The sequence below is a fragment of the Vespa mandarinia genome, chromosome 12 (genome assembly GCF_050613455.1).
Source record: "Vespa mandarinia isolate Hongniang chromosome 12, ASM5061345v1, whole genome shotgun sequence".
NCBI lineage: Eukaryota > Metazoa > Arthropoda > Insecta > Hymenoptera > Vespidae > Vespa > Vespa mandarinia.
The window spans coordinates 4388117-4409309 of NC_140821.1; the positions used below are offsets into that span (position 1 = coordinate 4388117).

Below are 21193 nucleotides of genomic sequence, written 5' to 3' on the forward strand. Positions count from 1 at the left end.
ATAATAGATCTCCCGAAAATATACATACATGATGGCTGAACTTCAACTTGTAACATTAGATTATCTCCTATTTCAGCAGAATTTATTTCATTTCCATTATGAGTAACTATTTTCATTATACACGTTGGAGGTGGTCCAGTATTTGCAATAGTACCAGCAGTAGTTAACATTGAAACATTAAAGCCAAGTGTAACATTTTGTTCACCAGTTTGATATATACATTTAATGTGATAGGCTTGTGCTTTGTACGTTACTAATTTTGGATGCTTCTGAACAACAAGTATGAAACTGGCTTGTCCCTGTTAATTAAATCATAATATTAAACATATTCAGAAGGAAAAATTTAAATTAAATTATTTAAGAAGTAAACATTATATATATTAAGAATTTTTGAAGAATACTTACATTTACATGTATCAATCCGCAATTGCCAAATGCAACTTTAAATATTATATCAGTTTTATGGATAGTTTCAGCAGGTATCGAAACAACACGTCTACATTGTTCATCTTTGCTACGGCCTTTAACATACAAAACACCATCGAATTCGTGATCTTGCAAATATATTTCAACTTGGACTCCATCTGATAAACAACTGACGCCCATGTCTGGTGTGGGGAAATCTGTTTTGGGTGTTTTTTCTTTGACAACTGTGGAGAGAATATAATTATAATTTATTTAAAACTTTCAGGCTATAGCTATATCTATAATAATATATATTAATCATTTTTTTTTATACTTACAGCAATGAGCTTGATGTCTAGTTGCATTGCAAAATGCATTTACACTACATACTATTTTTGAGCAAGGATCTTCACAAGTTTTTGTTGTCTGTTCACAATATCTATTATCTGCACAATCGTCATCTACTCTGCATTCTATTATTCCGACTGTAATGATATTAATATTTATTAATATAAAGTTTATATAAAGCTAAAGGAAATAATTAAATATAGAAATTGCGTACTTACCGAGTTTACAATATCCATTGCCAGTTAATTTGTATCCATCTTGAGTTGGACATATGCAGCGACCGTATTCATCTATCAAAAATCCTTTCTCTAAGGCACAAGTACAATATCCTTGATTATTAATGATCATTCCAGTATCTTCGTGACAGGGTATACAAATATCGTGTTGGTCTTTAGCCATGCGTTGTGGGCAAACGCAATTACCATACTCGTCACGTATTTGCCCTTTCTCAGAAGAACAAACATTTACTATAAGAAGAATAAATATATGTTATAAAACACGACAAATAACATAATTATAAAATAATATAATTATAAAATACAATAAATTACTTGTATCACAGATCATTGTCCTAACTGGTTCTGTGTCTAATACTTTACAAATAGCATTTATGCCACAAGGTGCAATTTTGATGCAAGGATTGATGCATTCTCCATCAAAGCATGCTGTTTGAGGTGGACATTCATAATCTGCTTTACATGTTTCTATGAGTAAATAATAAAATCGTTATAATAACAAGTATAAACAAAAATAAGTTTGGTAGTAATAACATGAATTATATAATATTTTTTATAAGTATGTAATTTCTACCTTTAACGCAACCAGATTTGGAATTACCAATGTATCCTGGTGGACAAGAACACTCAACAACATGATTGTATACATTGCATTCAGTTTTATCAGTGCACGGATTGGATATGCAAGGATCTTCACAACGATTGTTAATGCATGCTTTATTTGTGGGACAATCCGTATTGCTTCTACATCCTAATAAAACACAAGATACGATAGGATTGCCTTTCAAGCCTGGTGGACATTCGCAAATGGCTTTGTGATTTATAGCTCGACATTCTGCTCCTTTTCCACAAGATATTGTCGTGGATGAGCAAGCAGGAATGCAATTATGTCTAACACATACGTGTGTTCCGCTACAATCGTCATTTGTACGGCAACCGGTGACTATAACATAGAATATATAATTAGAGAAAATTTGCGTAATAATAAATTGAAAGATGATTTAGTAATCGTAAGATATTTTAATAGTATACCTTCGGTACATGCAATGTCCGCGCTTCCATCGTAGCCCGAGATACAAGAACATACTGGCTTATGATCGACTACATTGCAAATTGCATTAGGACCACATGAACATGGATTTCTGCATATACCATTGATACAAGATTTGTCCTGAGCACAGTCATTATCCTTTGTACATTCGATTTTAACGATTGGTGTTGTAGGCTGACATGTTCCACTACCACTACTAACGTATCCGCTTGGGCAAACACAAATCATCGTTCTTATTGGAGATGTAGGTAATACTCTACATTCTGATGGCGGAGTACAAGGTTGTATTATTGGACAAGGTTCTTCGCATTTGTGATTGAAACATGCTAATCTGTCTGGGCAATCGCTGTCTTCTCTACATTCAGGTTGTTCTTCCAACTTGCAAAGGATATATGGATTGCCAGTATAATGAACTGGACAGCGACAAATTGGGATATGATTTAGAACTTTACATTCGGCACGTGAAGAACAAGGATTGTCGTGAAGGCAAGCATCGATGCATTGCATGTTGATACATGAATGTTCGCTAGGACAATCTCCGTTACTGTGACAACCAATAACTCGACATTTGTCCAAAGGATTACCATAATATCCCTTGCGACAACGACAATCAGCTATGTGGTTTCTTACGTAACACTCGGCATTTAAACCACACAGGTCTGACAGTAAACATGGATCAACGCAGTAGTTTTTCTTGCAGGATTTATCTAGAGCACAGTCGTAATCTTGTTGACATTCTACCGAAACGCATGCAATTTCAGGATTGCCTTGGTAGCCTTCTTTGCAAGAGCATATTGGTTTGTGATTTCTTACGAAACAGATTGCGTTGGTACCGCAATTGCAAGGATCTCGGCATTGTCTATTCACGCAAGCTTCGTTGTCATTACACTCGTCATTTGTAACACAAGCTCCAATGTTTGTTAATTGTACTGTAAAATACAAAATTCGTAACGTTATAACGAATTATGAAAAATTATGGTAGAAATTGTTAAAAGATAACGAATTATTGACTTACTTGGTCTACATATTCCATCGATATGTGTGATCCATCCTTCTGGACATGTGCAAGTCATAGTTCGTACAGGTACGGTGTCTAAGACATCGCAACGAGCATTTTCTAAACATGGTTTTAATACAGGGCATGGATCGATGCATTCATTTCTGATGCATACTAATTTTTCACCACAATCTGTATCGATTCTACATTCTGGTTCGTCCACTGCACCTGGAGGATGACGCTCACAGTATGAATATGGATTTCCTGAAGGAATGTTTATTGGACAACGACAAGAAGCAAGATGAGCTTGTACATAACAAAGTGCGTTTTGAGCACAAGGAGAATTTTCGACGCAGGGATCAATGCAACGTCCATTTTTACATGCTTGATTTTGTGGGCAATCGTAATTGTTATTACACTCTACTCTTTCACAATGTATTTGCGGATTTCCAACATAGCCAGTACTACAACGGCAAGCTGAACGATGGTTATATCCGTAACATTCTGCATTAATGGCACATTTGTTGTCTAAGATGCAAGGATTAATGCATTGTCCATTGTAACAAGTTGCTGCATTGTTGCATTCGTTATCAGACTCGCAATCAACTGTAAATAAAAATTAATTATTATTTGTACTGTATTAACGTAAAAATTATCAGAAATACTTACGTTTAAAACAACCAAGCTGAGGATTGCCAGAATAACCATGAGGACACACACATGACGGATAATGATTAGCTACAATGCATTTTGCATTTGATCCACAATTGCATGGATTTATACAAACACCGTTAAAGCATGCAGTATTTCCTGCACAATCGCTATTAGACGAACATTCCGTAATAATCTTAGCTGTAACAATAATTTTTGTTGTCATTAAATTTTTTTTATCAATACTGTTATAGTATTTTTTTTAACAGTAGTTAACTTACGTGGTATGCAATTTACTCTAGGATCGCCAATGTAACTTTGTGGACATTTACAAATAGAATCATGATTTTCAACATGGCAGAAAGAGTTCTTTCCGCAAGGTTTAGTAGCAATACAAGGATTTAAACAAAGAGAATTTATACATTGTTTATCTTGGACACAATCGCTGTTGCTATAACATTCCGGTTGATTTGGTGGTAATGGTGGGAATGTAACTGGAAATAAATATATGATATAACATTTTGTAATTTGTTTAAGTTGTAAAGAATACTGGTTATATAAATGAAAAATTCAGTATACCTTTCGTGCATTCAATATAACCATCGCCAGTAAATTCGGAAGCACATACACAGGTAGCAGTATGATAAGTGGATTTACATTGAGCATTATATCCACATTGTATAGTGTTACAAGCTTCAACACATCGTCCACTTAAACATTTCTCATTATCATTACAATCTTGATCCAAATGACATTGAACATTATTCAACTCTGTACGTCAAACAAATATATGATTAAAATTAATTTATATATAAATTTAATTATGTATATTTTAGATATCAAGTATTACCTATATTTATGCAGTTTCCGTTGATGTCTGTAATTGTGTTAGGCGGGCATAAACAAATGATTGTACGAAGAGGAATAGTATTTAAAACTTTACATTCTTGATCCTGCGTGCACATGTTCGTTGGTCCACATGGATCTTGACACTGTGCATTAATACATGCTAAATTCGATTGACATTCTATATCTTCTAGACATTCAGGTTGAATTTCTATTCCTGAAATAATAAAAATTTAATATAGAAGTAAAATATTGAAGCTACAATAAAAAATATGAATATGTTGAGTCAATAAAATAATTTACGATTGCATTTCACGTATGGATTTCCTGATGTTCCTGTTGGACATGTACACTTGGGTTGATGATCTTGTCCAACGCAAATAGCAGTTTCTGCACATGTCTCAACGTCGCAAACAGGTCGACAAATTCTATTCAACCTGTCACAAATCTCATGATCTGCACAATCTTCGTTGTAATGGCATATTGTTGAAATACACGCGACATATGGATGACCTTGTTTGCCTTGTGGACAAATACATTGAGCTTTATGTTCTGCAGTTATACATTCTGCTCCTCGGCCACATGTAATTTCACTAAGAAGACAAGGTGCGAAACAATTGCCATTCTGGCATGCTTTATCGTAAGGACAATCATGATCTGTGTTGCATTCCGCTAAAAATTTTAAACAATATAATATTATTAAGGGAATATTATGATCAATCTATAAATAAAATTTATATTATATATTATATAATATATATAATATATATTATAGTACTTACGTTTGAAACATTGTATTTGTGGATTTCCTGCAAAACCTTCTTGACAATGGCAAGTTGGATGATGTCTATTAACAATACATTCTGCATTTGAACCACATCTGTTACTTAAGCAGGGGTCTTGACATAAACGGTTTATACATGCTTTATTAGATGGACATTCCGAATTAGATTCACATTTAGGCAGCGTGTTGTTTTCTATTTAGAAAAATATATTATGATTAATATAAATAAATTCATAAAATTTTGTGTACATTATAATATTCTTATTACCATCGAAACATATTACAAATGGATCGCCAGTATGTCCTGCAGGACATTGACAAATACGACGATGATTTTCTACATAACATTCGGCATTGGAGGCACACGGATTAACAGCACATGGATTGATGCAACGTTGATTTAAACATATCATATCTGAACTGCATTCAGAATCACTTACACATATTGCTTCAATTTGTTTATCAACTACAAAAAAATAACATTGATCATACATCAAAAAAATAAAACATTGATCAGATTAAAAGAAACATCGTCATTAATAATGTCATACCTCGAATACAGGCAACCGTTGCATCTCCCATGAAATTTCGCGGACATTCACAGATCATAGTTCTCAGTGGTAAAGTATCTACAACACTACATTTAGCACTGGAGATACATGGTTTTGTTTCTACGCATGGATCTTTGCAAATTGCATTGAAACATGCTAATTTGCTAGGACAATCTACATCAGTTTGACATTCGGGAACATGTTCTTCCAATTCTAAAGAAAAAAATATGTTTTACAAATATCGTTTACAATGCATGATAAGATATTTCTTCATCTTATATTTTTAATCTAAATCAAAGATTTATTTACCTAGAGTGCATGATGTATAAGGATCACCGGTGTAACCAGGTGGACACTGACAACTTGGTCGATGATTAATAACGAAACATTGAGCGGATGAAGGACAAGAACATGGATCTATACATTGTAAATTCTGACATGCCAATGAAGATGCACAATCATTATCAGTGATACATTCCGGTCGTTTGCATAATTGATAAGGATTGCCCAAAAATTTGTCAGGACAGTAACAACGAGCTTTGTGATAACCATCTGCAGTACATAATGCATTAATACCGCATTGCATTACTTGACAAGTGTCAATGCACTCATTGTTGATACAAGATTGAGTCAATGAACATTCGTTGTCACCACGGCATCCAACTAAAATAAATAATTATAATTATTTAATATACTATTTAAATATACAAATGGTATTTGTCATGAGAAATAGTTATTATTTTTTTATAAATTACTATACTGATACATACTTTTCTGACAATATTGTTGTGGATTACCGGTGAAATCTTCGTTACAGACACAAATGGCTCTGTGCATTTGAACATAGCAACGGCTGTTGAAACCACATGATTGGACAGTGCAAGGATCTATACATTTATTGTTTGAACAAGTTTTATCGTTCGTACAGTCAGAGTTTTGTATACATTCTACATTTGGCACTGTAAATTTGTAATAATTAATTGATCATTCATATAATATAAATATTTATATAATTTATGTATTATATATTACCTTCGTGAGTAGTAATCATGCATTTTATGTAGGGATTACCCATGAATCCACTTGGACAAGAGCATACTGGTTTATGATTAATAGTTTGGCAAATAGAATCTATTCCACATGCATTGACGCAAGGATCCCTACATTTTTGTGCCAAACAGGCTTTTTCACGTGGACAGTCGGAATTTATAATACATTCTGGATATATGCAATAGGCGACGTCATTTCTTACTTTACATTCGCCGTTATAATTGCAAGGTGATGAACTGCATGGATCGATTTCTACAACAATAAATGTAATCATATTACATAATATATTTAGTATATCATATTTCATAATATATTTATATGAAATAATAATAAAATATACTTACCAGATTGTGGATAACATTCAAACAATGGATTACCAATCAATGGAGGAATACAACTACATAATGGACTATGATTAAGAACTTTACACATTGCTTTGATTCCGCATACATTTCGTAAACATGGATTGATGCACTTGTTGTTCATGCAGGCTTTATCAGCTGGACATTCTGAACTAACGATACATTCAGGACGACAACCTGTTATATCTGTAGGTATGCCTAACATACTAGGAAGACACTTGCAAATTGCTGTATCCTGTACTGTTTCACATATAGTGTTTGGACCACATGGTGAAGGATGACATGGATTTGGTTTCGTTGGTTCTAAATATAAAAAACATATATTAATATTAATAAATAATGTACTTTTGAGAAGTTAAGATTAGCTAGTTTTGTCGTATTTATTTGAAAAGTATTATTTAAAATTAAGAATTATATTGATATATATATATATATATATATATATATATATATATATATATATATTTATATTTAATTCTGTAAATATTTTATGCTATTACCTTCTGGCATAAAGCAATGCGTGAATGCATCTCCGATAGTTGGTGGTTGACATGAACAGATAGGAATGTGATTTGATACGGTACAAATTGCATTAATCCCGCAAGTACCAATACAAGGATCTTGACATTTTGTTTTGACGCATGCTTGAGATTTTGGACAATCGGAGTTCAATAAACATTCTGGTTGACAACCTAGGTAAGGATCACCTCTATAGTCTGGTAAACATTCACAAACAGCGACGTTATTTCTTTCTTGGCAATAAGCGTTGGAACCACACGGTGATGGACTGCATGGACTTAAATTCGACGGAGGCTTAGGAAGTTCTGTAATTAAATTAAGTAATAAATTATTTGCCATAATTAAATTATCTATGTATATGTTAATTACAATTTGCCTTATTTTATGTAATAAAAAATAATAGCAAGCATTTTTTTTACAAACATTGCACATATACTGAAAAGCAATATTTAAAATATAAATGTTTTAAATTAAATATATATTATCAATCAAAATAAAAAAGGTTTTCAATATATAATTTAAAGTAAAATATATATGTACAATCAAAGGCTATTGTACACAATAGTGTAACATGCGTTTTGTGCATATATAATTTATACAATATTTACATACTCAACTGAAATATATAAGATATTTGATATATAGATATTATATGTAAAAAAATATTACATTACTGTAGTATGTTGAAAGAATTTTTAAGTTTTCTTACTCATAATTATGGAACAGATTCTAAGTGGGTCTCCAGTGTATCCTTCAAGACAATCACAACGAGTTTGGTGGAGGGTAACTTGGCAAATTGCATTAATACCGCACAGTCCAATGCAAGGATCATTGCATTTTTTATTCATGCATGTTTGGTTGGTTGGACACTCAGTATTTATAATGCATTCAGGTCTACAATTTGGTGGAGATCCTATGAAGGTGGGTAAACAGGTACATAAGGGTTTCTGCTCGGTTGATACAGTGCAATGTGCATTTGGTCCACATGGTGATGATTTGCATGGATCTCTTGAGGGTTCTTCGTATGGCCGTTCTAACAAAAAAGACTCTTAGGTTTATTTCCTTGTTATAGATTTTCTATTTAAGGAAACTTTGTGTACTGTTTGATAATTGAACTTTTTTTTACTTAGTAACTTGTGTAAGAATGGTAAAGGTTCAACAAACTTACTCATAGGGAAGCAATTGACGAATGGATCACCGGTGTATTCATGAGGGCAGCTACAAATAGCATTATGATTACGAACCATACATAATGCATTGTAAGCACAAGCATTCTCGCAAGGATTTTGACATTTATTATTGATGCAAGCTTTGTCTTGTTCACAGTCGGAGCTGATAATACATTCCGATCTACAACTAGGTGGTACTCCATTATAACCAGGAAGACAAGAGCATGATGCTTGTTCGCCGAATTCGTGACATATACTATTGGGTCCACACGGTGAAGGATTACAAGGTGTTTTGCGGGCTATGGTCATATATTTAATTAGATTCGAATGCTTCTTATCCAATAAATATTTGTTGGAATAATTAATGAATAAAGACTTACGTTGAACATGTTTACAGATACTGAAAGGATCACCCTCATATTGTTGGAGACAGCTACATGTTGGTATATGATTAATGACAGTACATTCTGCATTTTTACCGCATATACCGATACAAGGATCAATACACTTATTATTTATGCAAGCTCTATTGAATGGACAATCAGAATTTTGTACACATTCTGGCTTACATTCACGATATGGATCACCATGATATTCATTAATACATTTACAAAGTCCATTATTGCATATAGCATTCGATCCACATGGAGATGGATTACATGGGTCAGGTGGTTCCGGTGGTCCAACTATAGAATATTGGGATATATTCATATGTGAAAAACAATTTTTTATGAATCGATTATCAAAAACACATTGTAAGTAAATTTTAAATTTCTTACATATGGGAACAGGAACGCAATTGCTAAACGCATCTCCAGAATATCCATTGGGACATGTACAAGATGGAGTATGATTGATTACAGTGCAAATAGCATTTGTTCCACAAGATCCAGGGCATGGGTCCTTACATTTGTTTCTAATACAAGCTTTGTTACTTATACAATCAGAGTTGACTGAACATTCTGGATGACAATTAGGAGGTGTACCCATGTAATTTTGCAAACATGAACATGATGGGTAATCTCCATAATTTTGACATAATGAAAATGGTCCACATGGAGATGGTATACATGGATTTTCAGGTTTCGGGAAATCAATAGTCGCTAAAAGAAGAAGGTATTACAATTAATAAAATAAATACGAAAAGATTAATAAGATGAATAGGAGAATATAAGGAAATTGTATGAATTATAAATTGCGTATAGATCGAGATTTAATTACGAGTTAGTGATTATCACTTACGAGTTATGTCAAAGCATCTCACAAATGGATCTCCAGTTTTATTAATGCCGCAACTGCAAATTGGACTATGGTTGATGCTTTCGCATCGAGCATCGATTCCACATACATTAGGACAAGGATCTATACATTTTTGATTCATACATGCTCGGTTTATAGGGCATTCTGTGCTGACGACACATTCTGGTCTACAATTTGGTGGAGTTCCTTTGTAATTGGTCAAACATGTACAGATAGCCTTTCCGTTAGTATTAAGGCATTGACTATTTGGTCCGCACGGAGAAGGATCACATGGGTCTTTAGGGCTAGGTGTGGCTGTGGAAAAAATGTTATTGTACGATAATCTATTTATGAATTGAGATAGAAAATATTTTAGAACTCTGCTAAACTTACGATATTGTTCAATAAGATTACAACGAGTGAATGGATCACCAGTATATCCAGATTGACAATTACAAGATGGTATATGATTAATAGTGTAACAGACAGCATTGAAGCCGCATGTTCCAGGGCAGGGATCTTGGCATTTATTATGTACGCATGCTTGATTAAGAGCACAATCGGAATGAATGACACATTCAGGTCTGCAACCTTCGTATGGATTTCCATAAAATTCAGGTAGGCATGAACAGAAAGCTGTCTCATGTGATACGCGACATTTAGCATTTGTTCCACAAGATATTTGGTGACACAAATCAGGTACCTTTGGTATTTCATCTATTAAAATACGAAAACATAGATATTATTTATACTTATTTATAAAATGCTTATATGTACGGAGGCTCGTATGTAAATATAAAACCTACATTGCTGCGGATAACACTGTGCAAATGGATTACCAGTGAAACCATTGGTACATGTACATATGGGAATATGACTGACTGTATTGCATTCTGCATTAATTCCACATGATCCTGGACAAGGATCTCTGCATTTCCGATTGATACATGCCTCTTGATTTGGACATTCGTTATTACTTATACATTCGGGTTTACAATTTGGTGGGCTTCCATTATATTCGGGAAGGCAAGAACACGATGGTGCATTATTTAGAATTTGACACAATGAATTTGGTCCACAAGGTGATGGTAGACAAGGGTTCACTGGAGGTTCTGGTTCTAATACTAAAAGGAAACAAGTTTTCATATAGTAGTCTTTTCCAGATCCGATTGAATAAATTTGTCAGTGAAGTTCTTACATTGTGATATGCATTTTACAAATGGATCTCCTGTATATGACGCTGGACAGCTGCATATAGGATTATGATTTATTACAACACATTCGGCAGATATTCCACAGGCCCCTATGCATGGATCGATACATTTTTGATTATTACAAGCTCTATTACGAGCACAGTCAGAGCTTACAACGCACTCTGGTCTACAAGAAGGTGGCGTTCCTTTGAAACCAGTAATGCATGCACATACAGCAACGCCATTTATTGCATTGCAATGACTGTTCGGGCCACATGGAGATGGATTGCAAGGATTCTTGATTGTTGTGTCTAAATTCATGTTATTATTAATTAACGATCAATATAAAGCTTTTATATGTACTTTTATATGTATTTTAAAATGATATCTAAAAAGTACGAACCTTGAATTAAAGTGCAAGAAATAAATGCATTTCCAGACATACTTTGTGGGCAACTGCACATAGGTAAATGATTAACGATATTGCATTCAGCATTAATGCCACAGACACCAATGCAAGGGTCTTGACATTTATGCTGTATACAGGCTTTATCACGAGGGCAATCAGTATTAACAACACACTCGGGACGACAGCCAACATATGGATTTCCAAAGTATTCTGGTAGACATGTGCAAATACCTGCATTACATTGAGTATTTGATCCACACAAAGATTCTTTACAAGGATCAGATAGTTCAGTTTCTGTAAAAAAAATTATATATCATTCTAATAGGACAATTATGACTAAAAAGGAATAAATATAATTTCATTAGTGTTCTTACCATTTGGTACAGGTTTGGAATAGCAATTCTCAAAAGGATTACCAGTATAACTCTCGGGACATGTACATACTGGTGTATGATTTACAACAGAACATTGTGCATAGAGACCACAAGATCCAGGGCAAGGATCTCTACATTTTTCTCTTATGCAAGCTTTATTGGCAGGACAATCTGAATTAATAGAACATTCTGAACGACAGTTAGGTGGTACCCCGATATAATTGTTCATACAACTGCATACAGGTACATCATTAATGGTTTTACACATTGCATTAGATCCGCAAGGGGACGGAGTACATGGATCTTTAGGATATACATCATTCGGTTTAGGTGCTGTTGGAAAATGTAATTAATGTTTTTATAGTTCAATTTTATTATAATGTATCGTAATATAGTAGATTTCGGGTAAAGGATATTTTGAAATAGATGAATAATTTATTAATGAATGAAAATTTACCTGCAAAACAGTAGACGAACGGATCACCTGTCATATCGAATGTGCAACTACAAATAGGACTATGGCGTATAACTTTGCATTGAGAATTGCGTCCACATGTTCCAGGGCATGGGTCTACGCATTTATTTTTAATACATGCAAAATTCGAATCACATTCTGAATTCATTACGCATTCGGGTCTACAATTTGGTGGAGTTCCTATAAATTCTGGTAAACAAGAACAAACGGCTTGGTCATTGATGTTTTGACATTTGCTATTCGGACCACAAACTGATGAACTACAAGGATCTTGCTCTTTGTCAATAGCTACAAATAATGAATTATTATTTAGTAATTTAATTTGTATAAATTGAAAAGATACTTTATAGAATCTTTTTAATTTATATGTAGTAAATTCTTTCGAAACTTACGGTTTACCATTTCATAGAAACAATTTGTATATGGATTTCCAGTGTAATGTGGGATACAAGTACAAATAGGTAAATGATTGACGACTTGACAGTCTGCATTGGAACCACAAGTACCAGGACATGGGTTTTGACATTTTGATCTAACACAGGCTAAATGAGAAGGACAGTCAGAGTTGATTGAACATTCGGGGCGACATCCTTCGTAAGGATTTCCTATATATTCAGGTAAACATGAACAAGTAGCAACTCCTTGAATTTTTCTACAAACTGCATTTACTCCACAAGAAGAAGCTTGACATGGTTGATCCAATTGTGATGGTTCAGCTAAAATAGCAAATGAAAAGAAAGTTGTGTAAAAAATGAGTAGTTTGGTTGCCATATACATTGGTTTTGAGAAAAGAGAAAAAAATTGTATGGCAACTTTGTAACTTACTCTGTTTAACTGTGCATTGTATAAAGGGATCACCAGTGTAGCCATAAAGGCAAGTACACATTGGTATATGATTTAATACGTGACATTCTGCATTTACACCACATGAACTTGGACATGGATCAACGCATTTCTGATTGATACACGACAAATAGTTACTACATTCACTATTACTAATACATTCAGGTCGGCAATTTGGTGGTGTGCCAATGAATCCATCTTTGCAAGAACACGATGGTGCATTATTTGTAATTTGACAATGAGAATTAGGACCACAAGGTGTTGGTTGACAAGGATTTAAAGTCGGTGGTATTTCATCGGCTTTAAAAGAAACAGAAAAATATAAAAAAAATCAATATTAATATATAGTCAGTTCTATATATAAGAATATATAAATTCTAATACTTACGTTTAGGTATACAACGGACAAATGGATCTCCGGTAAATATGGGTGCACAACTACAAATAGGACTATGGTTGATTACTTGACAGCGAGAAGATATACCACATGAGCCTGGACAAGGATCTCTGCATTTCATATTAATGCAAGCTTCATTTAATGAACAATCAGTATTAACAGTACATTCAGGTCGACATGCAGGAGGATTTCCAATATATCCGGGAACACATGAACAAATAGCTTGCCCATTAAATTCTTGACATCGGCTATTTGGTCCACATGGTGATGGATTACACGGTTGAACAATATCTGGATCTATAAGATTCATTGTTTGTAAAGCAAATATGAATAACATATGTAAGAATTAGCATAAAGCTAATTTACCTTTCACGGGATAACATGTAGCAAATGCATTTCCTGACATTCCATCAGGACAACTACACATAGGCGTATGATTTATCACTATACATTGTGCGTTTTTGCCACATGCTTCTGAACATGGATCAGAACATTTATTGCGAACACAAGCTTTATCTAATAGACAATCTGGATTTTGTACACATTCGGGACGGCATCCATAATAAGGATCGCCATGGTATTCTGGTAAGCATATACATGTACCATTATGGCACCTTGTATTTGGACCACATGGTGATAGATTACATAGATCTTGTGGAGTTGGTTTAGCTGTAATATTTTTTCATTATATATAAAACTTATGACTTATAAATATATATATAATAAAGATGTCCTTTACAAAAGATTTCTTACGTTCTAGTTCTAAGATGCAATTAACGAAAGGATCTCCTGTATAACCATTGGGACATGTACACATTGCCATATGGTTAACTACATAACAATTAGCTCCAATACCGCACGAACCAGGACAAGGATCTGTACATTTCTGTCTTAAACATGCTCTACTACTAATACACTCAGAATCTATTGTGCATTCTGGTCGACAATTGGGTGGACTGCCGATATAATTATCCATACACGTACATGTAGCTATTCCACTGTTTTTAATATCTTGACATACGGAGAAAGGACCACAAGGTGATGGAATGCATGGATTAATGGGTTCAGGTTGTGGACTAAGTGGAGCTATATGAAAAAATAAATTCAATTTTTTTAATTAATTATATAATAAAATAATTTCTAAGCACTGCGCTAAATAGTAATTGTTCAGTACTTACGTGAAAGGTCGAAACATCTTACAAATGGATCACCAGTTGAACCTACTTTGCAACTACAGATCGGGCTATGGTTAATAACTTCACATCTTGCATTAATACCACAAATTCCGGGACAGGGATCTATACATTTACGATCTTTGCATGCACGATTTGTCGAACAATCAGAACTAACAGTACATTCTGGACGACAAGCAGGTGGTGTTCCAATGAAAGTAGGCAAACAACTACATATCGCTTGATTATTTGATACGCGACATTGACTGTTGAGACCGCAGGGTGAAGGAATACATGGATCAGTTGGTTTCGCTATAAATGAAACCTAATTAGACTTAATTCTTCAATAAAACTATATGTAGAGATAAAATATTTAAAGTATAGCTTACGTGTTTCTTCGACAATATTACAATACAAGAATGGATTTCCAGTATATCCACTTTGACAAGTGCACAAAGGTGCATGATTAACAACTTGACAAACAGAATTTTGACCGCAAAAACCTGAACATGGATTTTGACATTTTGATCGAATGCATGCTTGATCAGCAATACAATCACTATTAATAATACATTCAGGACGACAGCCTTCGTAAGGATTTCCAATGTAATTTTGTAAGCAGGAACAAGATCCAACACCATTCGATTCACGACATATTGCATTAGATCCACATGGTGATGGTAGACATGGTGTTACTTTCATGCTTGTGTCTTCGTCGGCTATATTTTATTATTTTTTTTTTTTTTTAATAAAACGATTCCATTAATTATACAACTATGATATGATTTAATTTTACTTACATTGTTTAGGAGCACATTGTACAAATGGATCACCAACAAACCCTGATATACATACACACATAGGTGTGTGACTTATTACTCTACATTCTGCATTAATGCCACAAGAACCTGGACATGGATCTCGGCATTTCTGATTGATACAAGCCAATTGTGTTGAACACTGACTATTGCTAATACATTCTGGTTTACAGTTCGGTGGAGATCCTATGAATTCTGATAGACAAGAACAGGATGGTGCATCGTTTATGATACGACATTGACTGTTTGGTCCACAAGGTGATGGTTTGCAAAGATCAATAATGACAGGTTGTTTTTCTGCTACATTTAAAAATTTTGTTCAAATGAAATATATAAAATAATGTATACAAATAAATACAAATAAAAGTATAAAAATGTATCTGGTGATAAATTATGAGTGATTACTCACGTATGAAAATGCACATAGTGAAGGGATCGCCTGTTAAATCTCCAGGACAACTACAAATTGGATTGTGATTTACTACCAAACATTGAGCTCTGATACCGCATGTTCCACGACATGGATCTATGCACTTTTGATTATTACAAGCCTTATTTGAAGGACAATCAGAGCTAATTATACATTCAGGTCTACAATTTGGTGGTGAATCCAAATATCCAGAAATACAAGAGCAAACAGCTTGTTCATTTATTCTTTTGCATTGACTATTTGGTCCACAAGGTGAAGGATTGCATGGATCTTTTGGTACAGGTGCTATAAAGTCAAAGAAATGTCATGTAAACGATATACATCATAAAATATAAAAAAGAAATATATAAGATTGGATTTATCATACCTTCTACAGGTGAACATATAACAAATGGATTGCCTGACATTCCTAATGGACAAGTGCAAATGGGAATATGATTTGCAACATTGCAAAGAGCATCTCGGCCGCATGTTCCTATACATGGATTTTTACACTTATTATTAATACAAGCTTCATCTTTTGAGCAATCAAAATTTAAGACACATTCTGGGCGACATCCTAAGTAAGGATCTCCTTTATATTCTGGTAAGCAAGTGCAAACTTCATTGATGCATTGTGTATTTGCTCCACATTGTGCACATGGATTTTGTTCATCTGTTTTGTCTATTAATAAATAATAATTATAAATGTTTATTCAATAATTCAATTATTATTTAATTTTCATCATTATTTTAATTTCATCTTACCATCTTCTATTTTCGGAATACATTTATCAAATGGATCACCATTGAATTTATCTGGACAAGTACATACTGGTATATGATTGATAACAGAACATGTTGCTCCTATTCCGCATACGCCATTACAAGGATACTGACATTTCTTTTGAATACAGGCTTCATTACTTGGGCAATCTGAATTGTTTATACATTCTGGTCGACAATTAGGCGGTGCTCCTATATAATTTGGTGAACAAGCGCAGGAAGCTTGTCCATTAACATCACGACATTCAGAATATGGACCACAGGGTGAGGGTACGCACGGATTTATATAAGGCGGAGGAGTTTCAGTAGATGTATCAGCTAAGAATGATATAAATTGTATAATTTATAGATGAATTTTAATAGAGTTTTATATGTATCATACGTCGCATATCTTACTTGGAATGTTAAAACAGGAAACAAGTGGATCACCCATAAATCCTGATTGACACGAACATATAGCATTATGGTTGATAACTTCACATCTAGCATTTAGGCCACAAGAACCAGGACATGGGTCACTGCATTTTCTGTTTATACAGGCTAAGAGAGGAGAACATTCGGCACTAACCGAACATTCGGGCCGACATCTTGGTGGAATTCCTATAAAATCGGGTAAACAGGTACAAACTGACTGTCCATTTACAACACGACATTCACTATTTGGTCCACATGGTGATGGATTGCAAGGTTTGCTAATTGCATCTTGAATATCTAAAAAACAAGTATTTAAATTTATTAAATATTATTACATTGTTTACAAGTATTACAAAGTGGGTATAATTACATACCCATTTCTAATGGTTTACAAGACGTAAATGGATTGCCAGTATGTCGAGGATAGCAATTACAAATCGGTAAATGATTGATTACTTGACATTCAGCATTTAATCCGCATGTTCCAGGACAAGGGTCTATACATTTCGTATTAATACAAGCCTTATTTGCAGGACAGTCAGAATTTAGAATACATTCGGGCCGACAACCTTCGTAGGGATTGCCGATGTAATCAGGTAAACAAATACACGAGCCTATACGATTGAGTTCTTTACAAATTGCATTTGAACCGCAAGGAGATGGATCACATGGTCCTGGTTCAGGAAGGGGTGAAGCTAAAAATATAATAATTGTTATGAAATATTTAGAATGGATAGATTCATGATTTAAAGTTGTACTTACGCGTTTTAAAGGTACATTGAGTGAAAGGATCTCCAGTATATCCACTCATACATGTACACATTGGTGTATGGCTTACAACATGGCAGTTTGCATTGGAACCACATGCGCCAATACAAGGGTCTTTACATTTTTGATTAATGCAAGCCAATTGAGTAATGCATTCGTTATTATTAATACATTCTGGTCTACAGTTCGGTGGAATGCCAGAGAATTCAGGAAGACAAGAACACGACGGTGAATTGTTAAGTATTTGACACTGAGAATTGGGACCGCAGGGTGATGGTTGACACGGGTCTATTGGTGGTTGTTCCACTACATATGAAATAATCATTTGTTTTAAAAACATCTTTTTCAAGTGAGAAATAAGTAATCTGAATAAAATATCATATGTATCTTACATAGAATCATGCAGCGTATGAAAGGATCACCAGTATAACGCAATGGACAACTACAGATTGGATTATGATTAACAACATTGCATAAGGCTTCTATACCACAAGATCCAGGACAAGGGTCTACACATTTTTGATTATTACAAGCTTCATTTTGTGGACAATCAGTGCTTACTATACATTCTGGTCTACAAGTTGGTGGAATTCCTAAATATCCTTTTATGCAAGAACATACAGCTTGTCCATTTACTACACGACATTCACTGTTAGGACCACAAGGGCCAGGGCTGCATGGATTAACAGGAGGCATACCTAATAATAAATAATAAATTAATAAAACAAATATTTGATTTTATACATCATTATTTTACTGCAGTTTAAATAAATCTTTAACCAATGAACTGTAATTAATAAATTAGATAAAAATAATTTAATAATTTTTGTAGTATACTGATAAATGAAAATACCTTGTACAGGAATGCATTGACTAAATGCATTGCCAGTCATATTTCCAGGGCAACTACACATAGGTATATGATTGATAACATTACATAGAGCATTAGCTGCACAAGCTCCCGTACATGGATTTATACATTTATTTCTAGAACAGGCTTGATCTCTTGGACAATCTGAATTTAAGACACATTCAGGGCGACATTCTAGATATGGATTGCCTTGGAAATCTGGTAGACAAGTACAGGTACCATTGGAACATTTCGCATTTGGACCACATGGCGATGGATTACATAAATCAGCAGGTATAACTGGCGTGGCTGAAGAATTAAGGGAAATTAGGGTTACCATTTTTTTTTTAATTTTTGATGATATGTCAATTTTGTTTAATATATTGAAAGCTTACGTGTTGCAGGTAATAATCGGCAAAGTGTGAATGGATCTCCGGTATATCCTGTGGGACACGTACACATTGGGATATGATTAACTACAGCACAAATAGCACCTGAACCACATGAACCTGGACAGGGATCTCTACATCTTGTTTCAAAGCAAGCTTTGTCGCTTGGGCATTCGGAATTTATGGTACATTCAGGTTTACAATTTGGTGGTTGTCCAATATATGTTTCTAAACATGTACATGCAGGTGTACTACCAATGCTTTTACATTGAGAGAAACGGCCACAAGGGGATGGCACACAAGGGTCTTTCTCAACAACATCAGGCATTGTTATGGCTGTAAATGATGAAAGCAATAGAAAAAATAAATAAATAATGTACAAATAAATAAAAATAAATAATAATTCTAATTAAATAAGAAAATTGATAAAGATAGTATCCTATGTAGTTATAATATTATATACAGATTATTAGTAAGGATCTTACATGGTATGGTTGTGCACACTGTGAAAGGATTACCACTATATCCAGGTGCACAACTACAAATTGGACTGTGATTGACAACAATACATTTCGTGTTTAATCCACATGGACTTGGGCAAGGATTTATACATTTGTGATCCTTGCATGCCAATTGAGATGGACAATCGGAACTAACAACACATTCAGGTCGACAGCCAGGTGGATTACCAACGTACGTTGGTAAACAGGAACATACTGGTTGTCCAGATACATCTTTGCATTGGCTATTGGGACCACAAGGTGACGGAGAACAAACATTTTTTTCTTCCATAAATGCTAAGGAATAAATAAACGAGTTAATAATTGTTTTTGACTTGGAATCTTTTACAATAATAGAATTTAAACTTACTATCAAGAGAACAGAAAGAGAATGGATCGCCAGTGTATCCTGTACGACAAGTACAGAATGGTTGGTGATTAACAACTGCGCATTCTGCATTTTGTCCACACATGCCGGGACAAGGATCTCGACATTTATTTTGTACACACATTCGATTAGATGGGCAATCAGGATTGATAACACATGCGGGTCTACATTCTTCATATGGATTACCAATATAATCAGGTGGGCAATAACAAACACCAACATTATTCTGTTCTTTACATATAGCGTTTGTACCACAAATATTTCCGGAACAGGGAGATGGTTCTGGACGATGTGCTACAACAATCGGAAATTGTATATGAGAATTAATTATGTAAAAGTATTGTGTTTGTAAATAGTTATGATCTTACTTATAAATGAACAGCTAGTATAAGGGTCTCCGGTATAACTGTTCGGGCATACGCAATGTACAATATGATGGACAACATGGCATTCTGCGTTTATACCGCATAAACTTGGGCACGGATTTGTACACTTTTGTTGAACACAAACTTGGTTGGCGGGGCACTCAGAATTAGATATGCACTCAGGTTTACAGTTCGGTGGTGTGCCTTTATATTCAGGAAGGCATGAGCAAGAGGGCAATTCATTGACAATTTGACAGAGAGCGTACGGGCCACATGGTGATGGTTGACAAGGATTTACTATTGGTATGATAACTTCGTCTGTAGGAAAGTATATGTAGTTGTTTAAGTGTTACTTTACTTATAGACTATTTGATTATAATATTGTATATAAATTTGTATTTCATTTTGTTAGATTAAAAATTAGTTATAGCTTAC

General features: G+C 34.2%; 1 protein-coding gene across 1 annotated transcript in view; it reads right to left on the minus strand.

Annotated features, from left to right (window-relative positions):
• Nucleotides 1–21193, minus strand: part of dpy (fibrillin-like protein dumpy) — an 85503-nt gene that overhangs the window by 1496 nt on the left and 62814 nt on the right. Inside the window, exons 124-175 of the mRNA XM_035883992.2 lie at nucleotides 20762–21076; nucleotides 20376–20687; nucleotides 19991–20302; nucleotides 19512–19841; nucleotides 19120–19425; nucleotides 18659–18964; nucleotides 18261–18572; nucleotides 17873–18193; nucleotides 17481–17795; nucleotides 17067–17402; nucleotides 16687–16983; nucleotides 16299–16604; nucleotides 15872–16189; nucleotides 15461–15790; nucleotides 15078–15383; nucleotides 14653–14985; nucleotides 14266–14568; nucleotides 13891–14196; nucleotides 13485–13802; nucleotides 13052–13375; nucleotides 12642–12947; nucleotides 12185–12517; nucleotides 11805–12104; nucleotides 11407–11712; nucleotides 11015–11332; nucleotides 10602–10925; nucleotides 10212–10523; nucleotides 9749–10072; nucleotides 9350–9655; nucleotides 8969–9268; nucleotides 8510–8833; nucleotides 7782–8105; nucleotides 7264–7584; nucleotides 6902–7171; nucleotides 6640–6828; nucleotides 6179–6532; nucleotides 5870–6082; nucleotides 5587–5784; nucleotides 5317–5511; nucleotides 4838–5206; nucleotides 4539–4751; nucleotides 4268–4459; nucleotides 3970–4182; nucleotides 3707–3889; nucleotides 3056–3643; nucleotides 2022–2969; nucleotides 1564–1932; nucleotides 1305–1457; nucleotides 972–1220; nucleotides 744–890; nucleotides 406–650; nucleotides 29–299 (exon numbers count right to left, since the gene is read on the minus strand). Coding sequence (XP_035739885.2) covers nucleotides 29–299; nucleotides 406–650; nucleotides 744–890; nucleotides 972–1220; nucleotides 1305–1457; nucleotides 1564–1932; nucleotides 2022–2969; nucleotides 3056–3643; nucleotides 3707–3889; nucleotides 3970–4182; nucleotides 4268–4459; nucleotides 4539–4751; nucleotides 4838–5206; nucleotides 5317–5511; nucleotides 5587–5784; nucleotides 5870–6082; nucleotides 6179–6532; nucleotides 6640–6828; nucleotides 6902–7171; nucleotides 7264–7584; nucleotides 7782–8105; nucleotides 8510–8833; nucleotides 8969–9268; nucleotides 9350–9655; nucleotides 9749–10072; nucleotides 10212–10523; nucleotides 10602–10925; nucleotides 11015–11332; nucleotides 11407–11712; nucleotides 11805–12104; nucleotides 12185–12517; nucleotides 12642–12947; nucleotides 13052–13375; nucleotides 13485–13802; nucleotides 13891–14196; nucleotides 14266–14568; nucleotides 14653–14985; nucleotides 15078–15383; nucleotides 15461–15790; nucleotides 15872–16189; nucleotides 16299–16604; nucleotides 16687–16983; nucleotides 17067–17402; nucleotides 17481–17795; nucleotides 17873–18193; nucleotides 18261–18572; nucleotides 18659–18964; nucleotides 19120–19425; nucleotides 19512–19841; nucleotides 19991–20302; nucleotides 20376–20687; nucleotides 20762–21076 — 15963 coding nt within the window. The remainder of the gene's footprint in view (nucleotides 1–28; nucleotides 300–405; nucleotides 651–743; nucleotides 891–971; nucleotides 1221–1304; nucleotides 1458–1563; nucleotides 1933–2021; nucleotides 2970–3055; nucleotides 3644–3706; nucleotides 3890–3969; nucleotides 4183–4267; nucleotides 4460–4538; nucleotides 4752–4837; nucleotides 5207–5316; nucleotides 5512–5586; nucleotides 5785–5869; nucleotides 6083–6178; nucleotides 6533–6639; nucleotides 6829–6901; nucleotides 7172–7263; nucleotides 7585–7781; nucleotides 8106–8509; nucleotides 8834–8968; nucleotides 9269–9349; nucleotides 9656–9748; nucleotides 10073–10211; nucleotides 10524–10601; nucleotides 10926–11014; nucleotides 11333–11406; nucleotides 11713–11804; nucleotides 12105–12184; nucleotides 12518–12641; nucleotides 12948–13051; nucleotides 13376–13484; nucleotides 13803–13890; nucleotides 14197–14265; nucleotides 14569–14652; nucleotides 14986–15077; nucleotides 15384–15460; nucleotides 15791–15871; nucleotides 16190–16298; nucleotides 16605–16686; nucleotides 16984–17066; nucleotides 17403–17480; nucleotides 17796–17872; nucleotides 18194–18260; nucleotides 18573–18658; nucleotides 18965–19119; nucleotides 19426–19511; nucleotides 19842–19990; nucleotides 20303–20375; nucleotides 20688–20761; nucleotides 21077–21193) is intronic.